General features: G+C 44.0%; 1 protein-coding gene and 1 pseudogene across 1 annotated transcript in view; both read right to left on the bottom strand.

Annotated features, from left to right (window-relative positions):
* The window catches only part of LOC126456418 (sialin-like), a 48512-nt gene extending 42618 nt beyond the window's left edge, over nucleotides 1–5894 (bottom strand). The window contains exon 1 of the mRNA XM_050092173.1: nucleotides 5682–5894. Coding sequence (XP_049948130.1) covers nucleotides 5682–5894 — 213 coding nt within the window. The remainder of the gene's footprint in view (nucleotides 1–5681) is intronic.
* LOC126418685 (sialin-like) overlaps nucleotides 1–18876 on the bottom strand; it is a 297589-nt pseudogene that overhangs the window by 262281 nt on the left and 16432 nt on the right.

The raw sequence follows: 18876 nt of genomic DNA on the forward strand, positions 1-18876 counted from the left end.
AGACAAGGGCTAGTAGAAATCCTTGGGTAACAGAAGAAATATTGAATTTAACTGATGAAAGGAGAAAATATAAAAATGCAGTAAATGAAGCAGGAAAAAAGGAATACAAACGTCTCAAAATGAGATCGATAGGAAGTCAAAATATCTAAGCAGGGATGGCTAGAGGACAAATGTAAGGATGTAGAGGCTTGTCTCACTAGGGGTAAGATAGATACTGCCTACAGGAAAATTAAAGAGACCTTTGGAGAAAAGAGAACCACTTGTATGAATATCAAGAGCTCAGATGGAAACCCAGTTCTAAGCAATGAAGGGAAAGCAGAAAGGTGGAAGGAGTATATAGAGGGTTTATACAAGGGCGATGTACTTGAGGACAATATTATGGAAATGGAAGAGGATGTAGATGAAGATGAAATGGGAGATGTGATACTGCGTGAAGAGTTTGACAGAGCACTGAAAGACCTGAGTCGAAACAAGGCCCTGGGAGTAGACAACATTCCATTAGAACTACTGACGGCCTTGGGAGAGACAGTCCTGACAAAACTCTACCATCTGGTGAGCAAGATGTATGAGACAGGCGAAATACCCTAAGACTTCAAGAAGAATGTAATAATTGCAATCCCAAAGAAAGCAGGTGTTGACAGATGTGAAAAATACCGAACTATCAGTTTGATAAGTCACAGCTGCAAAATACTAACACGAATTCTTTACAGACGAATGGAAAAACTGGTTGAAGCCAACCTCGGGGAAGATCAGTTTGGATTCGGTAGAAATTTTGGAACACGTGAGGCAATACTGACGTTACGACTTATCTTAGAAGAAAGATTAAGGAAAGGCAAACCTACGTTTCTAGCATTTGTAGACTTAGAGAAAGCTTTAGATAATGTTGACTGGAATACTCTCTTTCAAATTCTAAAGGTGGCAGGGGTAAAATACAGGGAGCGTAGGGCTATTTACAATTTGTACAGAAACCAGATGGCAGTTATAAGAGTCGAGGGACATGAAAGGGAAGCAGTGGTTGGGAAGGGAGTGAGACAGGGCTGTAGCCTCTCCCCGTTGCTATTCAGTCTGTATATTGAGCAAGCAGTAAAGGAAACGAAAGAAAAGTTCGGAGTAGGTATTAAAGTCCATGGAGAAGAAATAAAAACTTTGAGGATAGCCGATGACATTGTAATTTTGTCAGAGACAGCAAAGGACTTGAAGAGCAGTTGAAAGGAATGGACAGTGTCTTGAAAGGAGGATATAAGATGAACATCAACAAAAGCAAAAGGAGGATAATGGAATGTAGTCGAATTAAGTCGGGTGATGCTAAGGGAATTAGATTAGGAAATGAGACACTTAAGGTAGTAAAGGAGTTTTGCTATTTGGGGAACAAAATAACTGATAATGGTCGAAGTAGAGAGGATATAAAATATAGACTGGCAATGGCAAGGAAAGCGTTTCTGAAGAAGAGAAATGTGTCAACACCGAGTATAGATTTAAGTGTCAGGAAGTCGTTTCTGAAAGTATTTGTATGGAGTGTAGCCATGTATGGAAGTGAAACATGGACGATAAGTAGTTTGGACAAGAAGAGAATAGAAGCTTTTGAAATGTGGTGCTACAGAAGAATGCTGAAGATTAGATGGGTCGATCACATAACTAATAAGGAGGTAGTGAATAGAATTGGGGAAAAGAGGAGTTCGTGGCACAACTTGACAAGAAGAAGGGACCGGTTGGTAGGACATGTTCTGAGGCATCAAGGGATCACATATTTAGCACTGGAGGGCAGCGTGGAGGGTAAAAATCGTAGAGGGAGACCAAGAGATGAATACACTAAGCAGATTCAGAAGGATGTAGGTTGCAGTAAGTATTGGGAAGTATTGGGAAGAAGCTTGCACAGGATAGAGTAGCATGGAGAGCTGCATCAAACCAGTCTCAGGACTGAAGACCACAACAACAACAACAACAACAACGCGAAAAAATATTTTTATCATTTTTTATCCTTCCCTCTGTTTGTCTGTCCGTCTGTTAATACACGTTTTTCTCTTGTACAGGCTGCTGTATCAAATTCAAATTTATGTCACCTACCGAGGTTTATTATCCGTTGGCAGGGTAAATCATTTAAGCTTCTAGGTCAATGCGATCAGAAGATTCGGCCATTTATGTTACTGATTTTGATACTTGCGACCTCTTCATCGGAGTCTATAGGATACTTTTCGTTGGTCTATACTCACGAAATTCGGCAGGAAAAAAAATGGCTCTGAGCACTATGGGACTTAACTGCTGAGGTCATCAGTCCCCTAGAACTTAGAACTACTTAAACGTAACTAACCAAAGGACATCACACACATCCATGCCCGAGGCAGGGTTCGAACCTGCGACCGTAGCGGTCGCATGGTTCCAGACTGTAGCGCCTAGAACCGCTCGGCCACTCCGGTCGGCTTCGGCAGAAAGCAAGGTTCTTACAGTACAAGTAAAGAAAAAATCTGAAAACTGTAATTATATCTCATGAAAATATCCTTTTGCCATTCGAACATACATCGCATTCATGATACATCGAAGGCATTGTAGACGAACACTACAGCATGCGAATATAAATTGTAGTCATGTTTCAGTAAGCAAAAAAAGACAGATTTTATTAAATCTTGTCTCTCTACGTATATAAACTGCAATTCTCTGCGCTTTCCTTTGTATGTGTCCGCGCTAGTCTACGGACTTACCGTAGAGATTTTGATACAGTCAGAGAATTGCTGGGACCAATGTCTTTCCAGTCCAGTATCGATATAAGTCTGCACGTTATCGACACCTTCTTGAAACCGTGTGGAAACCACAGTTTTCATGCAAGATCTTCTTAATTCAAAGTTCCAGAACGTTTAACCTCTAGAGGTTTTTCCACATGCATTGCCTGCAGGGTTTCCTGATATGAATGTATGTGACTTTTGGCTTGGGGAATATCTAAACGAACGTGTTTAACAGGCACACGTTCGCTCTCTACCTGATCTGAAGGCAACTGTAGATCATGTCGTTTTAGAGGTGCAGTATCTTTTCGACGTCTCAAGTGCTCATTTTGATCAAGTTGTGTAAGCTGTGGTTAATAACAAAATCAACATTATGCTTTTATCACTCGCCCGTACTTCGTAAAGTACTCGTAGTGAGCTACAATAATGGTCTGGCGCCTGCTTATTCATGCACACTTCTGATGGGTCCATCGTCGTCCGCCAGTACAACTAAGTTAATATGTTATTCTCATTTCCATTTTTTCTCCTATTTTTGAATTTGTGAAATTATTATTAACCTCCTATCAGTACAATTAGTGTTGACGATATGGCCGGAGAAGCATAGCGGTGTTAAAATAGTAAATATTAATTAACAACGTTGTATTGCTCGCGCCACGCTCAGTATGTGATTCCCGGCTGTCTATTCGGAACTCCAGCATGGTACAGTCACCTCTACCACCCGCGTTTCCACGCACTGGAACCGTCTACTGCAAAACTTAATGCTCGGCACTCTCTCCCTTTCTTCCTGCTTCTGGTGTTTGTGTCCGACTGATAGCAAGTAGACGTAAAATATAAATGTAATGTGGGCGAGAAGTGCGGCAGAAACTCCACAGCGGACTGCTTGATTTGTTACCAATAGGTTTGATTGACACGCGAGTATTACGGAGACGCTTCGAGAACGCAAATACGAACCGCTGGAAGTAAGGCGACGTCATTTATTAGGAAGGCGATTGAGAAAATTTAAAGAACCGGCATTTGAAGCTAGCTGCAATACCATCAAACTGCTGCGAACTTACAGTTCGCCCAAGGGCCACGAAAATCAGGTAATAGAAATTACGAGTAGTGCAGAGTCGTACACATATCCGTTTTTCCACTCGCTCTGTTTGCGAGTGGAAAAGGAAAAGCAGTCTCTAGTAGTGGTACAAGGTACCTTCCGCCGCGCACCGTATGGTGGCTTGCGGTATACGTATGTAGATGTAGATGTAGATGTATTTGACCTTTTCTGCCCATGCCATGTTCCTAATCCATTAGGAACATGGCACCTGGTGGCCAAAACTGGAACTATTTTTTTTCCAGTGTAAACCGGTTCCACATTAACGCGTTTGTATATCTAGCATGTTTCGCTGCCAAACGATAATTACTGCCCACACTGGACATCTGTGAGTACCTGCACTTCAGTTGTAACCATCCGGTAGCATTAACTACACTACTGGCAATTAAAATTGCTACACCAAGAAAAAATGCAGATGATAAACGGGTATTCATTGGACAAATATATTATACTAGAACTGACATGTGATCACATTTTCAGGCAATTTGGGTGCATAAATCCTGAGAAATCAGTACCCGGAACAACCACCTCTGGCCGTAATAACGGCCTTGATACACCTGGGCATTGAGTCAAACAGATCTTGGATGGCGTGTGTAGGTACAGCTGCCCATGCAGCTTCAACACGATACCACAGTTCATCAAGAGTAGTGACTGGCGTATTGTGATGAACCAGTTGCTCAGTCACCATTCACCAGACTTTTCAGTTGGTGAGAGATCTGGAGAATGTGCGGGCCAGGGCAGCAATCGAACATTTTCTGTATCCAGAAAGGCCCGTACAGGACCTGCAACATGTGGTGGTGCATTATCCTGCTGAAATGTAGAGTTTCGCAGGGATCGAATGAAAGGTAGAGCCACGGGTCGTAACACATTTGAAATGAAAAGTCCACTGTTCAAAGTGCCGTCAGTGCGAACAAGAGGTGACCGAGACGTGTAACCAATGACACCCCATACCATCACGCCGGGTGATACGCCACTATGGCGATGATGCATACACGCTTCCAATGTGTGTTCACCGCGATGTCGCCAAACATGGATACGACCATCATGATGCTGTAAACAGAACCTGGATTCATCAAAAAAAAAAAAAAAAAAAAAAAAAAAAAAAAAAAAAAAAAAAAAAAAAAAAAAAAGACGTTTTTCCATTCGTGCACCCAGGTTCGTCGTTGAGGTGCTCCTGTCTGTGATGCAGCTTCAAGGGTAACCGCAACCACGGTCTCCGAGCTGATAGTGCATGCTGCTGCAAACGTCGTCGAACTGTTCGTGCAGATGGTTGTTGTCTTGCAAACGTCCGCATCTGTTGACTCATGGATCGAGACGTGGCTGCACGATCCGTTACAGCCATGCGGATAAGATGTCTGTCATCTCGACTGCTACTGATACGAGGCCGTTGGGATCCAGCACGGCGTTCCGTATTACCCTCCTGAACCCACCGATTCCATATTCTGTGAACAGTCATTGGATCTCGTCCAACACGAGCAGCAATGTCGCGATACGACAAACCGCAATCGCGATAGGCTACAATCCGACCTCGATCAAAGACGGAAAAGTGATGGTACTCCTTACACTAGGCATGACAACAACGTTTCACCAGGCAACGCCGGTCAACTGCTGCTTGTGTTTGAGAAATCGGTTGGAAACTTTGATCATGTCAGCACGTTGTAGGTGTCGCCACACGTTGTGTGAATGCTCTGAAAAGCTAATCATTTGCATATCACAGACTCTTCTTCCTGTCGGTTAAATTTCGCGTATGTAGCACGTCATCTTCGTGGTGTAGCAATTTTAATGGCCAGTAGTGTAATAAGCGAAGAGAAATAGGTGACCCATCCTGTGTGCAGCTAGCGAGCTTTTGCGATTAATGACGCTGCAGCTGGCGTTACCTTGTTGATGGGCAGGACGTAGGCCTCTATGTAGCAGCGCTCGGCAGGGTCGATGCTTGGATGCTTGGCCGGCGAGTCGGCGACCAGCAGGAACCAGGGGACGCACCAGAGCAGGCCGACGGCGCCGAAGGAGTAGAAGGCGAGTGGCCAGCCGCCGGCCATCTCGCACATGGCGCCCGTCAGCGCCATGGACGCGATGATGCCGATGTACATCCCTGCCGGGGAACGCAACCAATAAGAGGTACTCTGACAGGGTGACCACACGTAACAGTACAGGCTACTGGTATAGACAAGCGTATTCAAATACAGAGACATGTAAACAAGCAGAACACGGCGCTGCGGTCGGCAACGCCTATATAACACAACAACTGTCTGGCACAATTGTTAGCTACTGCTGCTACAGTGGCAGGTTTTCAAGGTTGAAGTGAGTTAGGACGTGGTGTTATAGTCGGCGCACGAGCGATAGGACACAGTATCTCAGTGGAAGCGATGAAGTGGAGATTTTACCGTACGGACATTTCACGAGGGTACCTTGAATATCAGGAACCCTGTAAAAGGCAAATCTCCGACATCGCTGCGTCCGGAAAAAGATCCTGCAAGATAGGGACCAACGACGACTAAAGAGGATCGTTCGCGCAAATTGCTGCAGATTCCAATGCAGGGCCGTCAGCAAGTGTCAGCGTACGAACCTTTCAGAGAAACATCATGGATATGAGGTTTTGGAGCCGAAGGTCAACTCGTGTACTCTTGATGGCTGCAAGACACAAATATTTATGCCTCACCTGGGCCCATCAACAGTGACATTGGACTGTCGATGACAGGAAACATGTTGTCTGGTCGGACGAGTCTCGTTTCAAATTGTATCAAGCGGATGAACGTGTAAGGGTATGGAGACAACCTCGTGAATCCTCATGAATGCATGTCAGCAGGACTCAGTTCAAACTGGTGGAGGATCTGTAACTGTGGGGCGTGTGCAGTTGTAGTAATAGGGTACCCCATGAGACGTCTAGATACGACTCTGCCTGGTCAAACACGCGCAAGCATCCTGTCTGATGACCTGCATCGATTCGTGTCCACTGCGGACTTGATGAATTCCAGTAGGACTATGCGACACCCCACACGTCCAGAATTGCTACAGAGTGGCTCCAGGAACACTCTTCTGAGTTTAAACACTTCCGCTAGCCGCCAAACTCCCCAGATATGAACGTTATTGAGCATATCTGGGATATCTTGCAATGTGCTGTTCAAAAGAGTTCTCGACCGCCTGGTACTCTTACTGATTTATGGACAGCCCTTCCGGATTCATGGTGTCAATTCCCTCCAGTACTACTTCAGACATTAGTCGAGTTCATGCGACGTCGTGTTGCGGCACTTGTACGTGCTCGCGGGGTCCTACACAATATTAGGCAGGTGTACCAGTTTCTTTGGCTCTTCAGTGTGTATTACCAAGTGCTAAAACGGGCACAGGAGCTAATGGTCCAGTTGTAGGTTGCCTATCTAATAACAAACATCTGACTTGCTCTATTTCATACAATTATTAACCGAACTTAAAGATTTGTTATGTGTAATGGAACTGAACAATAGATCATATGTCGCCACTTAGAGTACTTGTCGATACAGTTAAGAAAGGATTACCCGATACACTTTATAAATATACTAAAAAAACAAGAAAAAAACCGATGCACCACGACGGAATTATCCTAATGGGGGCGGAAATCAATACACGTGATGTAAATCTACAGACAAACAAATGATTACAATATCAGAAAAATTGGATGATTTAATCAAGAGAAAGAGCTTTACAAATTGAGCAAGTCAGTAACGTGTTGGCCCACCTCTGGCCCCTTATACAACCGGTCATTCGGGTTGGTAAGCAGTGATAAAGTTGTTGGATGGCCTGAAGAATGTCGTGCCAAATTATGTCCAACTGGCGCGCTAGATCGTCAAAATATCGAGTTGGTTGGAAGGCCGTGCCCATAATGTTCATAACATCCTCAACTGGGGAGACGTTTGGCGACGTTGCTTGCGAAGGCAAGGTTTGGCAAGTGAAATGTAGGCCCAGGATGGCTTGCAATGAAGGGCAACAAAACGGGGCGTAGAAAATCGTCGAGGTACCGCCGTGCTGTAAGGATGGCGCGGATGACAACGGAAGGGGTCCTGCTGTGAATAGACATTGCAGTCCAGGCCACCACTCCTGGTTGTTGAGCCGAATGGTGGATGGCAGTCATGTTGACATCCAACCACTGTCCGGAGCGTCTTCGGACAGGTCTTCACTGGTCGAAGACAATTCTACTCCAGTCAATGACAGTACACACCGAAGACTTCTCTGGAGCCGCCCGGGACAGCAGTGTGATACTAATGTGACTGTCGCCCACCATTTATTTTTGTAGCAGGACCACTTTAGATGTGATCCGACGCCCTTACAGCACAGGGTACCTCGACGATATCTTACGCCCGCCTTGTTGTCCGTCATGGCAAGCCATCTTGGGCTTACATTTCAGCAAGATAATTACCCCTGCACACGGCGAGAGTTTCTGCTGATTATCTTCGTCTTTACCAGAGCCTATCTTGGCGAGCAAGGCCGATGGATCTGTCCCCAGTTGAGAACGTGTGGAGCATTATGGGCGTGGCTTTCCAACAAGCTCCGGATTTTGATGATCTAACGTGCCAATTGTACAGATTTTTCCACCAACTCATGCAATCAGTGAAAGCTGAATAACTGTTGTATAAGAGCCAGAGATGGATCAACGCATTATTCACTCGCTCAGTTTGAGAAACTTTTTTTCTCTTGAATAAATCATACAATTTTCCTGAAATTATAATTATTTCTTTCTCTGTACATGTGCATCACATCTAACTATTTCCGTCCAATTCGGATAATTCCTTCGTGGTGTGTCGTCTTTTTGTCATGTCTTACATTGTATACTATACAATACAAACATATTCAAAATTGTTATTATGTCACATTTCGTATATTTTAAGTAATGTTAGTAATATGACTTTTATAATTTTTCAAGTAACTTAAGTGTTTTTCATATATTGAATTTATTTCGAAATTTGTTTATATAACGTTATTTATGTTTGAAATTATCAACACTAAACATTGTTAATAATGAACTTTGCGAATAACTTAACGATTGTTAATAAGATAGCCATTTTTCATACAAAATATTTTCTTAAATATATAAACTGTCTTTGATCCTCTTGGTTAGTAGTTGGAAGTCGTTGCTGGTAGGAGTGAGACGTAATTTTTGCCGTATACTGCCAAGTATTTCAGTTCTGATTTTATGATTTTTATTCTTGGAAGCCAATTCAAATGCTTCTGCATGATGAAAATAGAGAGTGTAATTTCGCGTTGTGGTATTGTTTTACTTGGATAAAGTTATTTTGAAGAGAAGGTATAATTTTTGATTTGTGGGACCGTTGTGACCATTTATAAAGAAGTTCCGAGTTTGAAGACAACCTGGAAAGATTAACAGTTACTGTTCATGAAGTGAAAGCAGTAAATCAGCAGATAAATGTATTTTAACCAGGCGGTGTTCGTGTCTGGATGGTACTACCCAGACGTAACTTATTCTTTCAGTGAGCCACGTTTTTCCTCGAGCACCGACAGGAAACAGATGAAGAGTTGAATTTTTATTGTGTGACCTTCTTTCTCATTCATTTTGGCTGCACTACACTGGCGGTGTCTCTGCTGCAATGGAGTATTTCATTTTAAACAACAGCTAAAGTCATTTTTAAAGTTCATAAATTTAATTGTTTCTTATTCATGGATTCTTCCAGTACTTTTTGGTAGAAAAATTCCATATTTAAGGTCGAATAACAAGTACAATGTTTTTGTTCTACTGATTATTGTTTCTTTGACTACTTTCGGCTTATTAGGCTGTCATCAGGAAATGACTGACTAGCGTCTGAGAGGAAGACTAGTTCTTACGTAACTAAACATTTAAGAAAAGATTCAATCACTTGCATAGAGTGTTTGCATCAAACTTGTTTCTTACCGTTTAAATTACACATTACACCATGGAAAATTTTCAGGAGGACAATGCTCGTCTACACATGAGGCGCGTCCCTCTATGGACTCTACGCGATATGTTGAGATTTTCCAGTGGTGTGAAAAGTCCTAAATCTGTCCCCGATACAAGACTTGTGGCATCAGATCTGACGTTAACATCATCCCAGAGCCAGTATCCAGAATGTCAAGAACCAATCACAACAGCTGTGGGACAGCCAGCCCCAGGAGAGGGAAGTGGCTTTATAACGCCGTTCCTAACCGAATCAGTGCATGGATCCAGGCCAACAGGGGGTGCAATGTCGTACTGACAAGTGGGCTCTCGCTGCCAAGTCCTTTGTAAATCTGATTCGATTTTATAGTCACTGAAATGACACAACATACCCTAAACCACTAAAATTTCCTCTTCCCCTTCGGAATAGTTCACTTCTTTTTGTCAGCCAGTGTATCTAAAATTCGTCGTGCGCTTGTGACCTCATGTTTCTCTGTATTCCATTGGTTGAAAGCTAGGATTTAAATTGATAAACTGCAAACAGTATTGAGCTGTAGGTATGGGGTGGCGCCAGTTCTAAGTTAAGCAAGCTTAAAATTGCACTACGTAGGTAAGGAACAATGATCCCGAAGATAACGATATTTTATTAGGCGGTTCGCATAGCAGAACATTTGTAACATAGTAATATGTGACCGGGTTGCGCAATCTCACAGAGAAGTGGCAAGAGTTTTATGGCTTACTTTTACCAGGAATCCTTTAGTGAATAGGGAGCGAAGTATGTTGTTGCATTAGTACCTAAGAATGTCTTCTCCGTAGTGCTCGGGTGATTTCTCGACTGTATTGATGTACACGGGACCTTTGCCTTTCGCGGGCAAGTGCTCTACCATCTGAGCTACCCAAGCATGACTCATGCCCCGTCCCCACAGCTTTACTCCTGCCAGTACCTCGTCTCCTACCTTCCAAACTTTACGGAAGCTCTCCTGCGAACCTTGCAGAACTAGCACTCCTCAAAGAAAGGATATTGCAGAGTCATAGCTTAGCCACAGCCTGGGGGCTGTTTTCAGAATGAGACTTTCACTCTGCAGCGGAGTGTGCGCTGATATGAAACTTCCTGGTAGATTAAAACTGTGTGCCGGACCGAGACTCGAGCTCGGTTGGTAGAGCACTAGCCCGTGAAAGGCAAGGTCCCGAGTTCGAGTCTCGGTCCGGCACACAGTTTTAATCTGCCAGGAAGTTTCATATCAGCGCACACTCCGCTGCAGAGTGAAAATCTCATTCTGGTAATGATGTACAGATTGGTTGGTTGGTTGGTTGGTTTGGGGAAGGAGACCAGACAGCGTGGTCATCGGTCTCATCGGATTAGGGAAGGATGGGGATGGAAGTCGGCCGTGCCCTTTCAGAGGAACCATCCCGGCATTTGCCTGGAGTGATTTAGGGAAATCACGGAAAACCTAAATCAGGATGGCCGGACGCGGGATTGAACCGTCGTCCTTCCGAATGCGAGTCCAGTGTGTAACCACTGCGCCACCTCGCTCGGTGTACAGATTGAATAACGGTGATGTCAACAGGCCAAATTTGCTGAAAGAAGTTATTTTATTTAAAGCATGATCGAATTCGAGTATATCGTCCTATTCTCAGGTGTTTTACATATATTGTGCACACTCTGGTTGCAGTGCGCTGTAGAGTAATCCGCTAATAGAAACAGTTTTGCTCTGATACCGTAATATTATTACCACAACAACCATAATGGCGAAGAAACTTGTCAGGTAGATTGCTAGTTTCCTGTATAGGTGGCATATTTGCAGCTTGTGCTGGAATGTTCGGAATCGTTTATAACTTAAATACATTATTGTAGTAAAGACACTGGAGAGCCAAAGAAACTGGTGTACCTGCATAATATCATGTAGGACCCATGCGAGCACGCAGAAGTGGCAGAATACGTCGTGGCATGGACTCGACTAATGTCTGGAGTGGCGCTCGAGGGAATTGACACCGTGAATTCTGCAGAGCTGTCCGAAAAATCCGTTAGAGTATGAGGCGGTGGAGATCTCTTTTGAACAGCACGTTGCAAGACATCTCATATATGCCCAATAATGTTCATATCTGGAGTGTTTGGTGACCAGCGGAAGTCTTTAAGTTGACAAGAATGTTCCTGCAGCCCCTCTGTAGCAATTTTGGACCTGTGGGGTGCCGCATTGTCCTGTTCGAATTGTCCAAGTCCGTCGGAATGCACAATGGACATGAACTGATGCAGGTGATCAGAGAGGATCCTTACGTACATGTCACCTGTCAGAGTCGTATCTAGACGTTGTCGGAGTCGTAACTAGACGTATCAGGTGCCCCATATCACTCAAGCTGGACACGCCCCACACCATTACAGAGCCTCCACCAGCTTGAACAGTCTCCTGTTGACATGCAGGGTCCACGGACTCATACGTTGTCTACCAGTACACGTCCATCCGCTCGATACAATTTGAAACGTGACTCGTCCGACCAGGTAACAAGTTTCTAGCGATCAACAGTCCAATGTTGGTGTTGACGGACCCAGGCGAGGCGTAAATCTTCATGTAGTGCAGTTATCAAGGGTACACGAATGGGCCTTTGGCTTGGAAATCCCATATCGATGATGTTTCGTTGAATGGTTCGCACGCTGACACTTGTTGACAGCCCAGCACTGAAATCTGGAGCAATTTGCGGAAGAGCTGCACTTCTGTCTCGCTGAACGATTCTCTTCAGTCGTCGTTGGTCCCATTCTTGCAGGATCTTTTTCCGGCCACAGCGATGTCGAAGATTTGATGTTTTACCGGATTCCTGATATTCACGGTACCCTCGTGAAATGTCCGTACGGGAAAATCCCCACTTCATCGCTACCTCGGAGATGGGAGTGCTATCGCTCGTACGGCGACTGTAACCCCATGCTCGAACTCACTTAAATCCTGGCAACCTGCCACTGTAACAGCAGTATCCGATCTAACAATTGCGCCAGATAGCTGTTGTCTTATGCAGGGGTTGCCGACCACAGCGCCGTATTCTGCCTATTTATATATCCCTGTATTTGAATACGCATGCTTATACGAGCTTCTTTGGCGCTTCAGTGTACATTATTCCAATTAAACAAGATTTTGCTGTTTGTTTTACATTAAGTTCTTATATTTAATTATGCAATTATTATTAATGTCAGTAGACAGATTTCATTATGGCCAAGGAGTTTATTGTATACAAAAGATGTAACAGATCGATTTTAAATCGGCCCCATCGATACACCAGGACACAACCGAGATAAATGTTTTGCTAATGACATATGTCGCATGACTATTACGACGCCTAATAATTCTTAACCTATTAAAAAAAGTTTTTCTTCCGTTACATATCTAAACGGACAGATAAGCCTTACGTGTCCGTCCCTGGTAGCTGATTGGTGCCGGCACGGTAGCTCAGCGTGTTCGGTCAGAGGGCTGGTTGGCCTCTGTAATTAAAAAGCTGAGTTAATAGGTCAACAACGAACTGAAACGGGTGTCTTTCGACGTCCGCCCCGAGCAGATATAACGAACGAAAACGAACAAAATGAGTTTAAAAAAAAAAGTGGTCAGCGTGACATAATGTCAAACCTAAGGGCCCGGGTTCGATTCCCGGCTGGGTCGGAGATTTTCTCCGCTCATGGGCTGGGTGTTGTGTTGTCCTAATCATCATCATTTCATCCCCATCGACGAGCAAATCGCCGAAGTGGCGTCGAATCGAAAGACTTGCACAAGGCCAACGGTCTACCCGACGGGAGGCCCTGGTCACACGACATTTTTTATTTAGTGTTACGTGTTAGATCAAAGGTATCAGGTCAGAATCTAAAAAGGAAGGAGGCACAAATGGGCTACAGTCTTCTCGGCGGACTCGTCTTTATGCTGACTCTAAGCGTTTTAGCAAAAAAACAGACCACTCAATCGAGATGTATGGATTGCGTCTGCTTCCGACTGCTAGACAAGTGTCGTAACGATTGCGCTACTTCGGCCGCGGTGGTCTAGCGGTTCTAGGCGCTCAGTCCGGAACCGCGCGACTGCTACGGTCGCAGGTTCGAATCCTGCCTCGGGCATGGATGTGTGTGATGTCCTTAGGTTAGTTAGGTTTAAGTAGTTCTAAGTTCTAGGGGACTAATGACCTCAGAAGTTGAGTCCCATAGTGCTCAGAGCCATTTGAACCATTTTTTTTTTTATTGCGCCACGTCGTTCAGCGACTGCTGTTGTGTCAGGCAGCTGAGCGAGATAGACATCTGATATGTGTGCCAGGTTAATGACCAATTTTGTGGTCCAAAATACACCCGAAGTGTTTATAGGGGCTTACGAAACCCATTTAGGTTTCGAACGTCATTTCCTCCTCATATACACGTTGCACAATCAACTTAAGGTGTAAATATACCAAACACTTATATCTTGGTTACAGAGTAGCAACAGACATAGTGTGTACAAGGATTTCGTCACTTCAATTTGATGTCCCTGGCAAAAGAGAATATTATAGCGTACTGAGAAAGGGTGCTACCCGGGTACAACTATTTTACGATGCTACACTGAAAAGCCGAAGAAACAAGTATAGGCATGCATATTCAAATACAGAGGTATGGAAACAGGCAGAATTCGGCGCTGGGGTCGGCTACGCCTATATAAGACAACAAGTGTATGACGGAGTTGTTATACCGGTTACTGCTGTTACAGTGGCAGGTTAACAAGATTTAAATGAGTTTGAACTTGGTGTTACAGTCGGCGCACGAGCGATGGGATACAGCATCTCCGAGGTAGCGATGACGTGGGGATTATCCCGTACGACCATTTCACAAGTGTACCGTGTATATCAGGAATCCTGTAATACGTCAAATAAATCTCCGATATCGCTGCGGCAGGAAGAAGAGCCTGCAAGAACGGGACCAACGACGGCTAAAGAGAATCGTTGCCGCAAATTGCTGCAGATTTCAATGCTCGACCGTCAACAAGTGTCAGCGTGCGAACTATTCAACAAAACATCATCGAGATTGGCTTTCGGAGCCGAAGACCCACTCGTGTACCTTTGACGACTGCGCGACACAAAGCTAAATACTTCGCCTGAGCCCGTCAAGACCGACATTGGACTGTTGATGACTGGAAACATATTGCCTGGTCGGACGAGTCTCGTTTCATAATGTATCGAGCGGATGGAAGTGTACGGGTGTGGAGACAACTTATGCGTTAATGGACCCCGCATGTCAGCAGGGGACTTTTCAAGGTGGCGGAGGCTCTGTAATGGTGATGGAGTGATATGGGATCCCTGATACGTCTAAATACGACTCCGACGGGTGACACGTTCGTAAGCATCCTTTCTGATCTCCTGCATCTATTCATGTTCAGTGTGCATTCCGGCGGACTTGGACAATTCCAGCAGGACAATGTAACGCCGGAAATGCATATCCTCCTATTTCCATCTATTGTACTATTATTTTTTTTTCCTTGTTTTGTTACCTCAAGATATGACATTTCTGTCTCTTTATATATTGTAATTGTTTTACTGTTTGTATATATATATTTATGCACTCATGTCGATGTATAATTGGTTTGTTTCGTAAATATTATTTGTATTTTTACGCTGGGTCTTGCCTAGGGAAAACTGCTATCGAACGATTACGTCGATAGGTCGTGTGACGAATCAAAGTGTGTAGGATCTTTGGTAGTGTTAACTCTGCCGCGTGGAGCGCGGGCAGAACAGTTAGAGTCTGGCGGGAGTAGCGAGTGGAGCAGGTGTGTTGTGTGACGCTCCCGCGAGTTGCCGCGCTTTCGGGGTTTGGCAGCATGTAATTGCGCTCGACTCGCGATGATAGTTTCTGACATGGTGTCGCGGACGGGAAGCATTAGCTGGCGCACATCAAGAGCCCGTTTCGCCTGGTGACCGTGTCGAGAAGAAGGCGCGCCAACATCCAGCTTCTGCAGCAGCGACGGCCGACAATGAGTGACTGTCGCCACCTCCTCGATCGACGGCTTCAAACCTTCAATCAACCAACAAGGAAGACTAAAAGCACGTAAAGTTTCAGAACTGTATGGCAGACCTCAGCTTTTCAAATTGTTCCATTTGCCTCTCAAAATTACAGCAACTTAGCATGAACCTTTGTTGCTCATTGTCCCAATTGCATTGCCAAGCAGGGTCCCTTCCTTTTCCGAAATGAACCCGAGTGTCGTTGAAATTCAAACGCCAGCATTAAAATAATATAATTAGATTTCACTGCTTTAATTTCAAAGTTCAGTAGCTGGCTACAATATTTAGGTTACACGAGCACAAATTTAGAGTGCGAGTTTTGTTAGCATATTTTAGCTTACCTGTGACTGCAGCTCAGCTTGGTACGTACTAAATTTTACTATTGTTAATAGTTCAGAATCATTTAATTCAAGTTCAAAGTTAAATCTCTCGTTTCCAAATTGCGTAGAGTCAAGTTGCTTTTGAAATGATTGTTGAGGTAGTCCAAGACTAACCGTATTTTACTGGATTTCGATGTGCTTCAGAAAGAAAGCTCACTATTAACTTCAGTCACTAAATTAACTTTCGATTTTCCGGTTTTATTAATTCTTTTGCTAAATTAAGTCAGAGTGTAGCGAAATTTATTACTTCTGACAAACTTTCAGTTTTCACACTACACGTGTCAACCTTCAGTTGCCACGCTTCTAGTGTTAATTATATGTGTAATAACCTTTCTTTTTCAGTTACTATAGTAATTGTCCTTAGGACTGGCGACCGTGATTTCCCCCAAATCTCAAATATCTAATTACCGCTAGTTAATTGTTAACGTAACGGCCGCACATTTACTTTCTTTATTATCTTTACCCCTTTTCAAAATTAATTTCCACCAGTTTCATTTGCATTTTTCCTTTCATTTAGATGTAACCCTTTCCTCCCTCTTTACCGACAGGTTAACTTCGGTGACGATTGCTTTTCCAAAACTCCCATTAGGTACACGCGGTTTAATTTTTCACTGTCATTAAGGTCGATAAGTGAGGGGGAGGTTACACGTGGCGACCTGGTGACAGGACAATCTTCAAATTTGAGGTTGTTCTGGACACGAATTTTGCATTGTGCAAATCTCGTAACAATGTACTGGTTACGAAATGGTCGATACGTCAGCGAGAATATTCGTGTGAGGAATCCTAATTAGAGTTGAGATTTGGCAGTTATATTGAAAATTATTAAAATGAGTGAAGGCAACAATTGCCAAAATTTGGTAGACTTGGATACGGAACAATCGGTCGAACAGTGGGAAACGCGCACCGCGGTACCCATTGTTCAGGGGCAGGCGGCTAGCATGAAAGGCGCGACCGCCGAAACGCAACAAAGAGCAGAAATGGAATTCCAAACTTTAGAAAATGTTTCGGAATCAGAAGTGAAAATCAAATCTGAATCCCTCGATGACGAATACGGGGGGACAATTAAAGAGGAAGCCGCTACGGAAGTAAAACCGGTAGTTTCCGGGAATTTAACTGATTTATTGAACGTTTTGATTAACGAAATCAAGAGTCAATCGGTCAAGCAAGAAGCTCAGTGTGAAAAATTTGAACGGATGCTAGACAATCAGAACAAAGCTATTAACGTTGTTAACAACAATGTTGGAGTTGTTAACACAAAAGTTGATAAAATCAAAGAAGATATTGTTGTAATTAATACCGAAATCGGTAATCTTAAACAGGAAATGATAGGCGTTCAGGCGGAAATTGCGAGCATAAATACTCGTTTTAATTCTGAAATTAGCAGAATCGAGAAAAGTGTAGGAGAATCAGTTGCTCCGATCATCGAGAATAAGGTGACGGAACAAATTCAATTAGTGAAAAAAGAGGATCAAAAGAAGGTGGAAACTTTAAAGGCTTTAGTATCCGAAGTAGATACCAAAGTGACGAAGCAGGCTAATACCTGCGAAGAGAAAAAGAGGGAAGTGGAAACGCTTGCGACAACCACTTGCCAAGTGATTACGAGGGTGTCGGAATTAGAAAGGAAACTTGACGAAAAACAGAGCTATGTGCCAATCTGTGCACATAGTTCGGAGTTGTTGACGAAAGAGGAGCGGTTCGACCCCTTGAAAAAAGGCGGTATACACCCGACGGATTTCATTAAAAATTGTGAAAGAGTTTTACCCAGATCATGGACTGATGAGAGAAAAATTAATGCGATTATTGATGTGTTGGCTGGTGATGCCAAGCGTTGGGGCTTAAACCTCAACATTACGAACCTGACTTTTGACGAATTTAAAAATTTGTTTCTGGCTGAATACTGGTCAGAGCAAAAACAGCAAAGTGTCTGGCGCGAATTTGTCGTATCGGGGCCTTTCGATGCGAATTCGCGCGGTTCGATGAAGGAGTTTTGTGAGGGCTGGATCCGCAAGTTGGAATATTTGCGTGACCGCCGCTCGGAATCCGAAATAGTCTGGGAACTCTACAAGAAGCTTCCAGATGATACAAAACGATACGTAGGAAGCAATTACAGGACAATCAATGATTTCCTGGAAAGAGTGGAGGACGAGGACAATTGGCGCAATAATCGCGACAGTGGCAGAGGCCGTGGTAACAACAACGGGTACCACAGCAACCACAACGACGATAACCACGGGAATAATGCGTACCGCATCCATGGCAGCAATAACAATAATGGTTCGGACCGTAATAACAATCGGTACAATGCAAATAATAACAGGAATGACGGAAACCAGTATCATACTAACGTGATACGGGCTTCACAGAATAGTAATAACGCCAGAGGGTGTGATCAGCCGCCTCAGCAGCATCCGGGGACTGTATCTGCTGGGACGAGACAGGGAAACCATTAGCCGCGCCGGTGAGGGGCCGACCGGGCGTGGAGAAATTTTGGCGGCCCAATAACAGTAGAAAACTCAGGTGTCGTCGTTATGAAAATTCCGTATGGAATAATCAACGGCGGGAGAGTGTGCCAGTGTTAAGAGAAAGGAGTGCGCCCACAAGTAGTAGATCAGCTGTATACACGGCAGTAGAAGGTACATTCACTGTCTGTGAGAACAATTTAAGTAGTGTTCCGGAAATCGATTATAAGGTGCCAGCTGTAATACCCACAGCGGAACTGGAGATTGAGTTTAAGAATGATTCGCAATTGTTGAGAGAAGATCAGATGTCGGATAAAACGTCCGTCATCGAGCGAGGGGATGCAGAGAGGGATGAGGTCTGGTTAAG

The sequence above is a fragment of the Schistocerca serialis genome, chromosome 1, assembly GCF_023864345.2.
Source record: "Schistocerca serialis cubense isolate TAMUIC-IGC-003099 chromosome 1, iqSchSeri2.2, whole genome shotgun sequence".
Taxonomy (NCBI): Eukaryota; Metazoa; Arthropoda; class Insecta; order Orthoptera; family Acrididae; genus Schistocerca; species Schistocerca serialis.